General features: G+C 43.7%; 1 protein-coding gene across 1 annotated transcript; it reads left to right on the plus strand.

The window, feature by feature from the left end:
* Positions 1 to 2,052: 2,052 nt before the first annotated feature.
* LOC123722894 lies at positions 2,053 to 2,913 on the plus strand. The gene has a single exon (XM_045685459.1). The coding sequence runs from the start codon at positions 2,053 to 2,055 to the stop codon at positions 2,911 to 2,913; it is 861 nt and encodes a 286-aa protein (XP_045541415.1).
* The last annotated feature ends 12,790 nt before the right edge of the window (positions 2,914 to 15,703 follow it).

Consider the following 15,703-nt stretch of genomic DNA (forward strand, 5'->3'; position numbering starts at 1 on the left):
TTGCGACCCTTGTAAGGACCATGAAAGATCACATGGAAGCCGTTATCAAGGCAAGGGGGGGTTAACACTAGGTTTTAAGAACTCTTTTTGTGTTTATTAAGCTTTTTTTTTAATTATTAATTTGCAAATGTGTACATACCCTGTCTTTTTCTTTAATTTCTCTTTCGTCTCGTAATAAAAGTAAAATTCAATTTTCCTGAAAGCTAATGAAATTACCTTTCGAATGATACCCTCAAACCACAACATTGCCATTGGCCTGTTGTGTTAAAATAGTATTTAAATTATTTTTTTCGGATGTGCGATTTTTTTGACGCCGAGTGTATTAACGAACCCTTTTAAACGACAAAATTTTGTATGCAATAAATAATTTAGAGTGAGTTGTTTTGGGTCGGCGACCAAAGGGTTAAAAACATCGATCGTCTTGACAAGTGTTTTTATTTTGAGTAGGAGAGGGTAGATAGCAAAAGTATCTTATAATGAAATACTGTTTATATCAATTTTCACCTTAAATTTGCACTCTTTAAGTTTAGTGTGTGTTTAACACACTAAACTTAAAGAGTGGTATTAAGTTATACAAAATTATTGTTTACAGTCAACACGGCACTAGTTTTACGCGGTAAATTAGTTTATAAGGACAAGCGTACAACGCAAGATGTTACACCGTTCGTGACACGTTATGTATATGTAAGTAGAAGTATTAAAACTTACGATAAGGGCTTAAAAGTTAAACCAACTATGATCCTTCTGTAAACGTTCATTGAAGTCCCAAAATTAATAAATTACGATTGAGCGATAAACTGTAATCACTTAGTATTGATGATTAGTTATGTTTAGTTTTACACCAATCAAAAATGTCACACGGCCAGTATTTACTAGTCTTCCATACTACTTAATCAGTCTTTTACTGCACAATGCAACAATACTTTCGCTTTTCTCTACATTTAATCCACATTAAATCTGCTGTTTACGAGCAATAATCAAATTTCCATTTATCGCCTACTAGCTTTTACCCGCGACTCCGTCCGCGCGGAATAAAAAATAGAAAACTGGGGTAAAAATTATCCTATGTCCGTTTTCTGGTTCGGAGCTACCTGCCCGCCAATTTTTAGTCAAATCGATTCAGCCGTTCTTGAGTTATAAATAGTGTAACTAACACAACTTTCTTTTATATTAGGTCCTTACATATGAAATTGGCGTTTTGTATGGGAGGAACAAAAAGTCGAATATTTTTTAATATAATATATTTAATTAATCAAAGTATGAACCATTATTTTCTATGCACTTTTGCCATCTTATAGGTAGTTCATTGATCCCTTTACTAAAAAAACCAGTCGGACGAGAATCAATAAAATCTTTGAAGGCGATTTGGACTGTCCCATCGGAGTTGAATTTTTTCCCTTGCAAGAAGTTATCCAAATTTCGAAAAAAATGGTAATCTGTTGGAGCAAGGTCCGGGGAGTACGGAGGATGTCTTAGACTTTCCAATTGAAGCTCTTCTAATTTAGTAGCCGTCTGTTGCGCAGTGTGTGGTCTAGCGTTGTCGTGAAGCAGCAGTGGCGTGGAGCGATTGACCAGCCTAGGTTGTTTAGCCGCTAGCTTTTCCATCATGGTTTGCAATTGCTGACAATAGACATCAGCCGTAATAGTCTGGCCAGATTTGAGAAAACTGTTATGAACAATACCGGCACTAGTCCACCAAATGCTTACAAGTAACTTTTTTGGGGTTAATTTTCGCTTGGGGCAGGATTTGGCTGGCTGTTGGTCCGGAGGATCGAGGCGCTCGGACTCCGCGTGGCACTCCACAAAACCGAAGCCCTTTGCTTCAAAGGGCCGAGGTGGAGAGTGCCCGCAGGAGCTACCCTCCGGATCAACGGGGATGGGGTCGAGGTTAAGGCCCGGATCAAATATCTTGGCCTTATCCTCGATGGGGGTTGGCGTTTCGGAGATCACTTCCGGACGCTAACCCCCCGACTCGTCGGCGCGGCTTCCGCCCTCACCAGGCTCCTCCCGAACCTGAGAGGTCCGGGCGTACAGGTCAGACGCCTGTACGCCATGGTCGTTCGCAGTATGGCCCTGTACGGCGCACCGATATGGGCAGAAGCCCTGGACGCGCCAAACAGGGCCCTCCTCCGCAGGCCGCAGCGCATCGTTGCGGTGCGCGCATGCATGGCCTACCGCACGGTGGGCCACGCAGCGGCCTGCGCTTTGGCCGGCACTCCCCCGTGGGAGATAGAAGCGGGTGTGCTGGCCGAAGCGTACCGGGAGCGGGCCGAGCAAAGAGCTCGGGGCGAAGCCCCGGCTCCAGGGGAGGTCGCCCGCTCCCGGGCGAGGAGAAAGCGAACGACCATGGAGCTGTGGGCTGCTGGCCTAGCGGACGCCAAATACGGCGCTCGCACCATAGAGGCCATACGCCCACGGCTCTCGGACTGGTGCGGGAGGCGCCACGGTGCAATAACATACAGAATTTCCCAAATACTTACAGGTCACGGGTGCTTCGCGCGATACCTTCATCGCATCAGAAGAGAGGAGACGACGTCGTGCCACGAGTGCGGCGCTGATGAGGACACCGCGCAACACACCCTTCAGGTTTGTACAGCGTGGTCCGAAGAGCGCCGCACTCTGGTGGCGGCAATTGGTGATGACCTCTCACTCCCAGGCGTAATTCGCGCCATGCTGGGCAGTGAGGGGTCATGGGAGGCAGTTTCCTCCTTCTGCGAAATTACTATTTCGCAGAAGGAGGAAACGGAAAGGGAGCGAGAGCGCGAGGATAACCCCCTCGCGCCCCCGCTCAGACGCAGGAGAGTGGGAAGAAGGAGGCGGGATTTCGCCGCCGTACTTCTTCCCACAAAACCATGCGTGAGGAGGAGGCCCCTTCAGGGCGATAACGCAGGTGGGGCCACGGAAGAAAGCTAAAGCGTTCCCGTGGCGCCCGCCATAATGCGTTAGAGGGCAGTCAGGTTTTAGTGGGTATTCCGGTCACCTTCTGTGGCCGGCGAGTCCCACACTCCCTACGCCATTGCACAGCCCGGCGTAGGCGTGCGTAAACGCATTTCCTGACTATAAAAAAAAAAAAAAAAAGGATTTGGCTGGCTGGCCAGGATCCAACCATTGCGCTGAGCGCTTCCGATTATCGTAAAGAACCCATTTTTCATCACAGGTTTAAAATACCTTCATTATTAAATTATTCAAATTTTCGTGAGACATTATCACTAACTTACATGGGAACCCGTCATGGGCTCTGCCGCGTACATGGGAACCCGTCTTAATGAACGCGGCGCGACACAACATCAACAGTGCTGAAGACGATATTGTGGATATTATCAGTACATTTTGTGCTCCCGGAAACTCTAATAACAACACCAACACTGCTTTGGTATCAACCTCGTCAACGACGCCGGCGCACACCGCGCCCCCCGCCCCCTCAAGACGCGCCCTAAAAGCGCAGGCGCGCAGTGAGCGACGGGCCCATTCGCTCTGGTACCGCCATGACGTTCACATGTCTCGGTGGCTCTCTAAGCTAATTACGTGCCTTTTGTGCAATATCGCTGTTCTTTGTGGGTGAATTCTAAGAAGCTCAAAATCGTGCAGGTGCGTCGGTGACGTCATCGCGTGGCCGTACCGGCCGTTTGTGCCACCCGCGAGGGGGGCCAAGCGTTGCTAGTTCAGTGAAGTGCTATTGTGTTGTGTAGTGGGCGCAACGAGTCTCCACACGTAAGTTAGTGTAGTTATTTTCCCCAAAAACAAACAACCCCCCCGCTTATTGCAATAGGCAGCAAGCTAGGTACACAGCCCGGCGCACCTAAAGCGTCGGGACTAGATCATCTAAATTCACACTTGGTATATTTTAAAAAACCACCGCATACTCAAGATGGAGTCCGAACTCATGGACTTTCTAAAAGTGCAACATCCCCAAGTCTGGGAAAGCTACTTAACAACCCGTAGGGCTTCAATACCCGCCATTCGCGACCCCCGTCTCGCCAGTCGGCAAAACGCACCGGCTACTAAAACCGCAACCGCGCCAACGCGACCTCCAACGACGCCCGTAGTTCCCCATCCGACCGCGCCTTCCGCTAGTCCCGCACCCGCACCCGCACCAATCACTCGCGCTAGCAACGTGCCCTCAGCGCGTCCGTCGCCCGCTCTTGCCGCGAAGCCAGCTCCTGCGCCCTCTGCGCGTCCCGAATCCGCCACCTCATCCCTCTTGTACTTAGACAGTACAAATGCCACCTCTCCCATCCCGGGTTCCTCGGGCCAATGGGCCCATGCCAACATTTCCGACTCTTCCGACGCGGAAACCTCGGACTCCAACATGGAGGTCGAGTTCCAATTGGTGACGAACAAGCGGAAGCGTGGAGCCAAATCTCCGCGCGAAACCGCCGCACCTGCCAAGAAAACCGCACAGTCCACCGTGCCCTCCGAACCTCGCAAGGAGAAGCCCCCTCCCCCGATAATCCTCCAGGAAAAGGAAAAATGGTCAACTGTTTCCAAATGGATGGCCTCAGCTAAAATAATGAGCCTAAAAGCGCAGTCAACAGCGCAGGGCGTAAAATTTCACTTAGCCAGTGTTGAGGAGTTTCGTACCGTTACGAAACACCTCAAATCACAAAATCTCGGCTTTCACACCTTTTCTCTCCCAGAAGAGAAAAGACTGCGGGTAGTCATCCGAGGCTACCCACTAGAAGAGGACCTTGATCTAGTAGACGAGGAACTCAAAAAAAAAGGCCTCCCAATCATTTCTCTTGCTAGAATGATCCACCCAAAGTACAAGACGAAGACGTCATTAATTATGGCCACTTTAGATCTCACCTCAGAAGGTAAGGCCATTTATAATATCAAAACCCTGTGTGGCCTCTCGGGCATCTCCGTAGAGGCCCCTCGTAAAACAGGAATTATAGGGCAATGCTACCGATGCCAGTACTATGGTCACTCTGCTCGCAACTGCTTTGCACATCCCAGGTGCGTAAAATGCGCCGGGGATCATGCAACAGAAGATTGCTCCCGTGCAAAAGGCACGAAAGAACCTCCCCAGTGTGTCCTTTGCGCCAATGATGGACATCTCGCGAATTACCGCTGTTGGCGCCGTTTCTGCTGCGCCCTAAGAGATGGCGTTGTAGCGAGACATCGTTTGATTTAATCGCGATGTTTAGAGACATGTCTCGCTACACATATACCTCCCGCGGGTCCTGAATGATTTTGGTGTTTTGGTAGTTCGTTGTTGTCATTGATGTCGGTTGCGTTTTGTAGTTTCGTTCGTTTCGTTGCGTTGGTCGAGTCGTCTGAATTTCGGACAAAGTTGCGTAGGAGACAAACAACCGCGGATGCCCAAAGGCACCACGTAGGATGATAGTATCGAGACCAAATTATCCGAATACGCTGTCACAATCTCGCGTACCAAATCCGAGGTCGGGAACACTTGCTCGCGAAACATTCGTCCCCGCTCCACTACCGACAAAGTCGGCATGGAACAGACCCGCGTCAGCTCCGAATGACCAAGTCCCTTCAGAACAAAGTACAAATACAAACGGCAAAATCTTGTACAACCTTTTAAATCAATTAAGCGTGGACATCATTGCACCAGATACGCCCACACATTATCACAAAAGCCCAAGATGTAGGCCAGACATTCTAGATGTAGCCATATTAAAAAACATAACGCTAGATATAGTTTCCATTGAACCTTTTAATGAACTAAGCTCAGACCACAGACCGGTAATTCTTAAATTAGGAAATCCCTTGCATAGAATTCCCGCTAAAAAACCCATAGTAGATTGGCGCTCAATCGAAGTAAAACTCGAATCCACGGACTCCAATCATCTTAAAGACATCCCAGATCAAATTGAAACCCACGCAGCAGCCGTCGGGGCAATTAAATCTCTCACTTCTCACCTCCAAGCAGTCGTCGAAGAATCCACAAGGATGGTCACTGAAACGGGAAACCACTTCGGAGATCTCCCGGCGGGCATTCGACGACTGATTAGGACAAAAATTGCCGCACTAAGACAATACAGTAGATGTAGAACTGAACATAATAGAACCACCTTGAGAACACTCCAAAGAGAGGTGAAAATGCAAGTAAAACAATTTAAATCGGACAGTTGGGATCATCTGCTCTCAGACCTCGAACCCTCAAGCTCCGCTTTTTGGAAGCTGGCTCGATCTTTGAAAACAGTACCCAACTCAACAATGCCTCCCCTTATTAATGTACACGATAACGCAATAGCATTTGATGACTTAGATAAAACCGAATGTCTGGCTAACTGTCTTGAAGCTCAGTGCACTCCATCCACAGCATTCTCTAATACAGAACACATCAACACCATCGACACGGAAGTGGAACGTAGGGCGACCCTCCCACCGGTAGGAGACCCACTAGATCCCGTTACGCCGGATGAATTAATTAGTATAATTAAAAGTATCAAGCCAAAATCCTCGCCGGGTCCAGACGGTATAAACTAGTGATGCAACGGATGTCTGTTTCCGTTTCCGCAAGTGCGGAAGTTCCGCGTGCTTTTCAACATCCGTTTCTGCTTCTGTTTCCGCAACTTTTATAACGGAGATAAAACGGAACTTTACGACGGCTGAGAGATCCAAATGCGCGGCGCGAGACGCGCAGTCCGTGCGCGGCCTTTCGGCACTTGTCGCATTTGTTTGTTTACGTACTATTTTGTGAATTTAAGCGCGTAATATTTTCTGCTGCTGTTTGAAACAATCAGTTTCTCTTGCTGGAGTGAACTGTCTAGTTGTTGTCCATATAAAATTTGATAAAATTTGACAACTGGCAAAATGTGACTATTTCATACTTACGAGTTATTAAATGTACTTTTGAATAAGTGATAGCCATGTAATATATAACATCATCATTATTATCATCAGCTCACTATACATCCCTACGGAGGGGCTCGGAGCCTACCCCAAATTAGGGGTGACTAGGCCATAGTCAACCACGCTGGCCCAGAGCGGGTTGACTTCACACATATCATTGAATTTTTTCTCAGATATGTGCAGGCAGCATCACTACGTTTTCCTTCACCGTAAAAACGTCGGATAAATGTACATATGTAAATCGAAAATCGAAAATCGAAAAACACATTGCGGGACATGGCGGGATTCGAACCCAGGCCCTGCAGATTGCAAGTCAAGTGCCACGAGCCACCGACGCCTAATAATTATATCTTTTTCTAATCTAGATTTGGTGTATTTGATACTTAACACATTCACTGTTTACAAAATAAAAAAAATGTAACAGCTGGGAGCTAAAACTTTTTATGATGAATTTTTATTTAGTATCTGGGAATGTTGAACATATAGATAAATTAATAATGTTATTCTAATTATTTCAATAAAAAAAAAACACATTTTTTTGCGTTTGAGCGCTAGGGATCATCATCACACATATACATACACACACGCATACACACATACACACGCATACAGGACATACACATATTTAAAAAATATACATAAATAACATAAAGTTCAGCCTTAGCTTCATGTGATACAAGATATTTTTATGTTTGCCTCCGTACGAACGTGGTACTAATCACTACAACACTGTAAGAATGAAACTAATACTCTTTTTCGTTAGTTGACTATTGCCCGAATACTGAAACGTTACTTAAATATCTCGTTTCGTAAGCATTGCTTACAATTTAACAGACGTCAAAACTTAAGTGGAATACACAAACGTAAATCAAGACATGTAAGCGCGTGATTCCGTAAGTAGACGTATTATTTTTACGTCATGGCAACATCCTTTGTTTTCGGTCAAAGAGTGTATAAAAAATACTTGTTCTCGATTACGTTTTCTTAAAATTCACTTAACGTATCCGTTTCACGCAGCATGGCTTGGACAACCTATAGTTGTTGTAAGACGTGTTCGTTCCCAAATAGTAAAGAAAATAAAAATAAAAATACTAAATACTCAAAAATCAAAGAAGGTTGTTAAAAAATATCCTTTCTGTTTAAATTATTTTTAAATAAAAAAATTTGACCTTACTTTTGTAGAATGGAAAGCTTCTGGCCTTTTGTTTTGACAAGTTAACGGTGCAACATCTAGTTCATATTTTGAAAGTTTGAATTAAAGTTTTAATAAATTTTAATATCATCAAGACACTTTTTAAGCAGTTTAAGCGGGCGCAGACAAATGTCGCTATAAACCTATTTGCGATTCCGATATATTCTCGTTCAGTCGGCATTTTTATATAACTACTAGCTGTCGCCCGCGACTCCGTCCGCGCGCAGTTAAAAAAAACTTAATAGGGGTATGAATAATAAATTTTGGCCGATTCTCAGACCTACTCAATATGCTCACAAAATTTCATGAGAATCGGTCAAGCCGTTTCGGAGGAGTACGGGAACGAACATTGCGACATGAGAATTTTATTTCTCCGAAAACGATGATAATGATGAAGCAGACATGTTAACACCTTAGATTTTCAATTTTAAGATAGCTCGCGACCACTCTTAAATTGTTGGCGTACTTAAGTCGACATGACAGTTCTTTTGACAGCAAAATGTCGTTGAGTGACGATCCAGTATAAGAAATGTGATATTGAGTGGCCTTTAAGCATGGTACGATTTGATTGGCATCAAAGTTGAGATGCGTCTTTAACTGACTTACGAAAATTGCATATTGGAGTTTAAGCGTGGTCTTATAATTTAAGACGCTCTTACATATTTAAGTGACGTTTCAGTATTCGGGCATATATTGCCAGAGTTGTCACACAAAGTAAAATGGACTCGCTTCAAACGCCGGCGGCTTACTGGCTACTACAAAGTGAACGGGCTCCTCGCTCGGATCCGTGGGGGAGGCGCTGCTACTATATTAGTATAGGAGAGCTATTGCTCTGCCCACTCGTATCCCAGTGGTCAGCAGTGAATGTATTAATAAAGAAATATATTTGTCGTTTGTCAACACGAGTGGTTTGGCGAACATTAATTTGTAAATAGTGTAATTTTGTTTCCTGAAAATAAATTAAAAAAAAACGCGTATTTTAACTTATTGCAGCGCAGTAAAAATACATACATTGAAGGCTAAAGGACACCGATATCCAATGTCTTAATAAATTATAAACGAATACAAACTGTTTTTACCCAAAAAAATATTTTTGTAAATATGTTTTTTATTATTATTTACACTTCTGTTTCCGCATCCGTTTCCGTTTCCGTTTCTGCTAAAATTTATTTTTGACATCTGTTTCCGTTTCTGGTTCCGGTAAGACACTTCCGTTGCATCACTAGTATAAACAACAGCCTTCTTAAGTTACTTCCCGCTCATTTCATCATGCTCCTAACTAGCGTTTTTAACATCCTGCTCGCGAACAGCTCCTTTCCGGACGCGTGGAAGGAAGCTATAGTCATAGGAATCCCCAAACTCGGCAAACCGCCGGACAACCCCTCTAGCTACCGCCCGATTAGCCTTTTTAACACAATGGGTAAACTTTACGAACACGTTATCCTAAGGCGGCTTAAAGCTTACACGTTCTCTAATAATCTTATCCCCGACGAACAATTCGGTTTTCGCCCCCGTCACTCGTGTGTACAACAAGTACATAGACTCACGGAGTCTATTCTTACCGGTCTCACTGCAAGAAAGTCCATTAATTCTTGCACCCTCTTTTTCGATATCGCAAAGGCTTTTGACAAAGTCTGGCACAATGGCCTTATTTACAAGCTATACCAACTCAAAGTGCCAGATAGGCTTGTTCACATCATACAAGCTTTCTTGTCAAATCGCTCCTTCCGATATCGAATAGAGGGCACCTTGTCAACACCTCATCCACTAAAGGCAGGAGTCCCGCAAGGCTCCGTGCTTTTCCCATTACTTTTCTCTCTTTTTACAAGCGACATCCCCAAAGACCCACAGGTTAACTTAGCTCTTTTCGCGGACGACACAGCTCTGTACTACTCGAACGTCCACTTAGGTAGGATCGTCATACGTCTCCAAACCGCAGCCACTCGCCTAGCGGAATGGTTTGCAAGGTGGAGAATCGAACTTAATCCCGAAAAAAGTGTAGCAATACACTTTCAAAAGGGAACTCCCAATAAGCGCAATAAGCCTAAGCGCAAACGCGTTCTAAGTCAAATTTTTCTATTCGGACAACCTGTCCCATGGAAAAAATCAGTAAAATACTTAGGAGTCACTCTGGACTCGAAACTTAACTTCAGTGCCCATATCAAAGACGTGCTTCGCAAAGCTAACTTTGTGAATGCAAAACTCCACCCATTAACCTGCTCATCCAGCAAATTATCCTTAAGACATAAACTACACCTGTACGAAGCGTGTATCCGCCCAATTATATCTTACGCCAGTGTAGTATTTGCCCATTCATGTCCAACTAAGTTAAACAAACTCCAAGTCCTCCAAACTCGCTTCCTACGCAAAGCCGCTGGTGCCCGATGGTTCCAGCGTAACGCCGACATTCATAACGACCTTGAAATGGAAACTATCAAGGATTACTTTGCAGCCATCTCCCAACGCTACTTTGAACAAGCGCAGACCCACCCTAACCCTCTCATAGTCCAAGCCACCGACTACGTTCCAAATCCAGACAGCCTAGTTAGAAATCGCAGACCCAAACACGTTCTTTTGCAAACCACACTACACACTTCGTCACCAATACAAGGAAATACTTCACACCGTCCTCGCCTCCGAGTACGACGTCAACCCCGCACCGCGCACACCCGTCTCACCCGCGTACAAGGGCAGTTCTCACCGCCCCTAGTAAACCACTCATACAGTTGACGACCGTCGGAGGACGAGACCGCTCTCTCCTTCGACGATCAAGTAGACAACATCCACAATTACGTTGTAAATTTACAAACTGACACTATAGCCTCTTCTGGCATCTAGGGACTTAGTTACACGAGGGACTTAGTATTTTATTTTAGCTCTCGGTCATCCGAGATCGAGAGCCCTGTATTCGATGAAGCTGTAAAAACCGTCAATAGGGTTAACAGCAACGACATCTCCGAAAACAAGCAAGCAAGCAAGAGCGACGGGCCGCGTCCGCGAAATAATACCAATCCCACTCACCCTGATGAAGGGCCCCCGAAGGGCTCGAAATTAGTCGGTGACGACACCGGATATATATACGTGAGTGTTTTAGCCGTTTCTATATAAGTTACCTTCATTATTGTGCCGGTTTAGTAATGTAACGCAACAGTCGACGCGCGTTTGCCGGTTTCCTTCAGTCAATTCGTGAGGTACCCACCTTTCATGCTTTTTAATCTTCCCAATTTGCTTCAAGTGAATTAAAACAGTTTTATCACTAACATCGCAGCCTGCAGCAAAAGTCCTTAGGGTGAATTATATGCCAGCGGGAGGCAGATCGCAACGATCGATACACAATATAACTCACAGGTGTCGCTGCTATATTCCCGCATAAAATATTAACATTACTCTGACCTTGTGTGAAAAACTGAATATATATCTGAATATGAAAAGAAATATCTCTGTAGTGTAGTCTATAAATTATGTGAAACCATTGTTTAAGAATCTTGCCTTTATCTTTAACCTTTGGTTACACCAATGCCGAAGCATTATACTTTCTGTGTCAGAAGTGAAAACTCGCGGTTAGAGGAAACAACGAAATAAAGCTGTAATTACACATAAAAGTAGACAATCAACACATAAACACAGTCCGAGATTTTTTTATTGCCAGTTTCATAAACAACATGTAGTAATATTGACTCATTATAAAATAAGCTTATTTCACTTTAGATTTAAAATTTAATTTAAAAAGTTACATAATGTAATAAACTGAAAAAGAATGGACAGACTCGAAACTTTCCAAAAAAACAGTTTAACTTTATGGGACAAAGAAAAACTGGTTTCTTCATACGCGGGTAAAACAGTTAGGTTAAGGTGCAGCGCATTATTACATATATCCATCCCTTACATTTTCTCTTTGACCAAACAGAGACAACATTATATATTCATTATTATAATAGTCATTGCGGTTCAAACCAACAGTTACATATATGCCGAGATATACTCGTAGTAAAACTGGTTTGAAACTGTGTGCGTTAATATAGCAGTACTGTACTGTCCTCTGCTCTGCCTCACTGTTCTGCCTTCGTGTGTTACTGGCATAACTTCCAGATTGGATATCACGGACAACAATAAACTTTTGTTATGGAACCTTTTTAATATTCTTCGATACTACGAAATAAATTTCACCAAACTCCTCTAGCAAAAGATACCCATCATAAAACTGACATTTACTCCTGATAGTGTTAGTAAATAATTTTATACAACAGTGTATATCCACATCATTATTTTCCATTTGAGGGATCATATCATTCGTTAAAACGTTACATTACATATAAATGCTTAAGAAAATGTTCTAGTGTATATTCACCTTTATATCCCATAGTAATTTTGACATAATTGACAATGACTATATGAAGGTGATTGTCACAAAAATTCATGCTAGGCCTATTTCTGATACGTTGTCTGTTCGCGTTTGGTATTTAAAAAAAAAAACTTTTATTTTTTAGAGAATTTACCTCTATAATTAAATATTTCATCCAAGATTATAAACATGGTCAATTTTAAATATATAGATTTTGACTATAAATATCGGAAAGATCTAACACAGTCCCACGCACAATCCTTGAATGTTCCTTAAATAGATATCAAAGCTTATTACTTACGCCTATAGCGAACTGAAGAAAATAACTTTCGCCTTAAATAGAATCAGATAAAAAAGCATTTATTTTCCGGCACAGAAATAGGTAATGAAACAGAAATAGGTATCGTTACAGAAATAGGTAACGAAGGGGTGTAAGGTGTATGAAACCAATATCTTTATCATACCAAATGTCAACCTCACCTGCACGTGGTACACCCTGCTGAACAACGAACGAGGCTCTGACGACCGATCAGTCTGGCGGGGTAACTAGACCTGTACGGATTTATCACCTAATATCCGAGGATTTCTCTGCCTCAAGAGGGTAGGTTTTCGTGTGTCAGATGGCAATCGGCACCGTAGTAATAAATCCAAACATCGCCAAATCTTTTGAATGTAAGATGGATAGGTTACAAAATACAGAAACGATGACAGATAGGGCGTCGCCACATAACGACGCGCAGACATATCGCCCTACATCTGCGAATAGTTTGCGAGGGCTACCGAGCAGAGGACGAACTCGGCTAAAGAAGTTAGTCCCAAATTGTAACCTTAAGGTACGCTTCGCCACGTTAAATGTTGGAACACTAACAGGGAAGACTAGAGAACTGGACTCACTTTTCAACCGAAGAAGGATAGATTTTGCTTGCCTTCAGGAAACTAGATGGACTGGATCCAAAGTCCGTGATATCGGAGAGGGCTATAAACTTATGTACGTCGGCGCAAAACACGGGAGAAATGGCGTAGCAGTTGCTGTAAATTATAAACATCTTTCTAACATCCTAGAGGTCAACCGAATAAACGACAGAATAATGTTTATAAAAGTGCTCGTAGAAGGAGAAGTTTTGAATGTAATCTCAGTCTACGCTCCCCAGGCAGGTTGTAGCAAAGATGAAAAAGATTTGTTCTGGACAACACTAGAAGAGCAATTGCAACGAACCCCGGCCAAAGAGACAATTCTGTTGTGCGGTGATCTAAATGGTCATATAGGCATAAAGAACGAAGCCTTTAAGAGAGTGCACGGCGGTCACGGATTCGGTACTCTCAATGACGAGGGTAAAGTTATCCTCTTCACAGCGGCAGCCTTCGATCTTGCTATAGTCAATTCTTTCTTTGTCAAAAAGCCTGAACATATTATAACGTACAAAAGTGGACAAACATCGACGCAGATAGACTACATTTTAATCAATCGGATGCATATTGGTCGTGTAACAAATTGCAAGGTAATTCCGGGAGACTGTGCCATTACCCAACATCGCATCGTTGTGATGGATATGCTGTTTAGGAAGAAAAGTAAAGAGATACCAACGCAAACACCGGAGATCACCAAATGGTGGGATTTGAAAGGCGACAAAGTCTCCAAGTTTTGCGAACATCTTGAAGATCTCAGGGTCGACACTGAATTGGATGTTGATACGTTATGGGATAATCTCAGCAAATCCATCTTAAAAGCTGCTAATACTGTTCTTGGTCGCACAAAAAAGGGGAAACGAAACAACAAAGAAACGTGGTGGTGGTCAGAAGAAGTTAAAAACGCTATTCAAAATAAAAAAGTAGCCTTCAGAACATGGCAGTTCACCCAATCCCAAGAAGACCATGAAGAATACAGGAGAGTAAAGAAGAAAACCAAGAAAATAATAGCAGTGCAACGAGCAAATTCTCAAAAAAGCCTTTACGAGCAGTTGGACACCAAGGAAGGTCAAAAACGAATTTATAAAGTTGCAAAGCAACGCTGTCAAAGCACAAAGGATCCATTAAGGTGTAAAACGGTGATAGGTTCTGATGGAGAGTTGTTGTACAAAGATAAAGATGTCATATCAGCCTGGCATCAATATTACCATCAGTTACTGAATCCAGATGTAGCTGCTACACAACTACCAGAACTGGAAAAGCATATTGGTCTTATCCCTCCAATACACCCGAGCGAAATTGAAATAGCTCTAAAAAAGATGTCAAACGGGAAGGCTGTAGGACCTGACGGCATCCCAGTAGAAGCCTGGAAATGTCTGCGCGCACAAGGAATAGTCTTGCTCGCCAACTTCTTTAACTGTATAATGTTCTCTTCTAAAATGCCAGAGGCATGGAGATTGAGCACTATAGTTCCTATCTATAAGGGAAAAGGCAGCAGATACGAATGCAATAATTACCGCGGCATCAAGCTCCATAGCCACACTATGAAGCTGTATGAAAGAGTGATCGACAATCGTATAAGATCTGAATGAGCATTGTCCAACAATCATTATGGCTTTGTACCCGGGCGGTCGACAATTGATCCTATGTTTGCTCTGACCAGGATTGCTGAAGAATATCGCGCAAAATGCCGACCTCTATATGTGGCGTTCTTGAACATGGAAAAGGCATTTGATCGAGTTCCGAGAGACACGATTTGGTGGAGTCTACGGAAAAAGAGAATCCCGGAATCGTACATCAATATCATAGCCGACATGTACAAGAATGCGAGATCAATGGTTCGGACTGTGGTGGGTGAAACCAAACCGATAGCGGTCACAGAAGGTGTGCACCAAGGCTCTGTACTCAGTCCCTTTCTGTTTTGTTTGGTTTTGGACTCACTTACCGAGTTAGCGCAGACTTCGGCCGCGTGGACCTTCATCTATGCAGACCATATAGCTATCTGTACTGAGAGCCACGCAAAACTACAAGAGGCACTCCTGGCTTGGAAACACCAGTTGCAAACCGGTGGCCTAGTGTTGAGTGTTGCAAAGACCCAGTACATGTCCTTTAATAACCCAAATTCAAGCGACAACAGACCGAATCCCATCGACGGTCAACTAGTTACCATGTGCGATCAATATAAATATCTGGGAGGCATGATGCACATTTCTGGGAACTTGGAATGCAACATTCAACACCGTATCGCCGCAGCGTGGCAAAAATGGCGAGAATTGACTGGTGTTACTTGCGACAAAAGAATGCCAGTGAAACTTAAGGGTTTGGTTTATAAGTCCATGATAAGACCAGTCCTCATGTACGGCAGTGAAATGTGGACCATAACTCAAAAGAACGTGCATACCATTCAAGTTGCTGAAATGAAGATGTTGAGATGGATGTGC

The sequence above is a fragment of the Papilio machaon genome, chromosome W, assembly GCF_912999745.1.
Source record: "Papilio machaon chromosome W, ilPapMach1.1, whole genome shotgun sequence".
Taxonomy (NCBI): Eukaryota; Metazoa; Arthropoda; class Insecta; order Lepidoptera; family Papilionidae; genus Papilio; species Papilio machaon.

Bases quoted from the DNA above. Each gene is read 5' to 3' on its own strand.
- LOC123722894 (XM_045685459.1), top strand. From the start codon at position 2,053: ATGGTCGTTCGCAGTATGGCCCTGTACGGCGCACCGATATGGGCAGAA.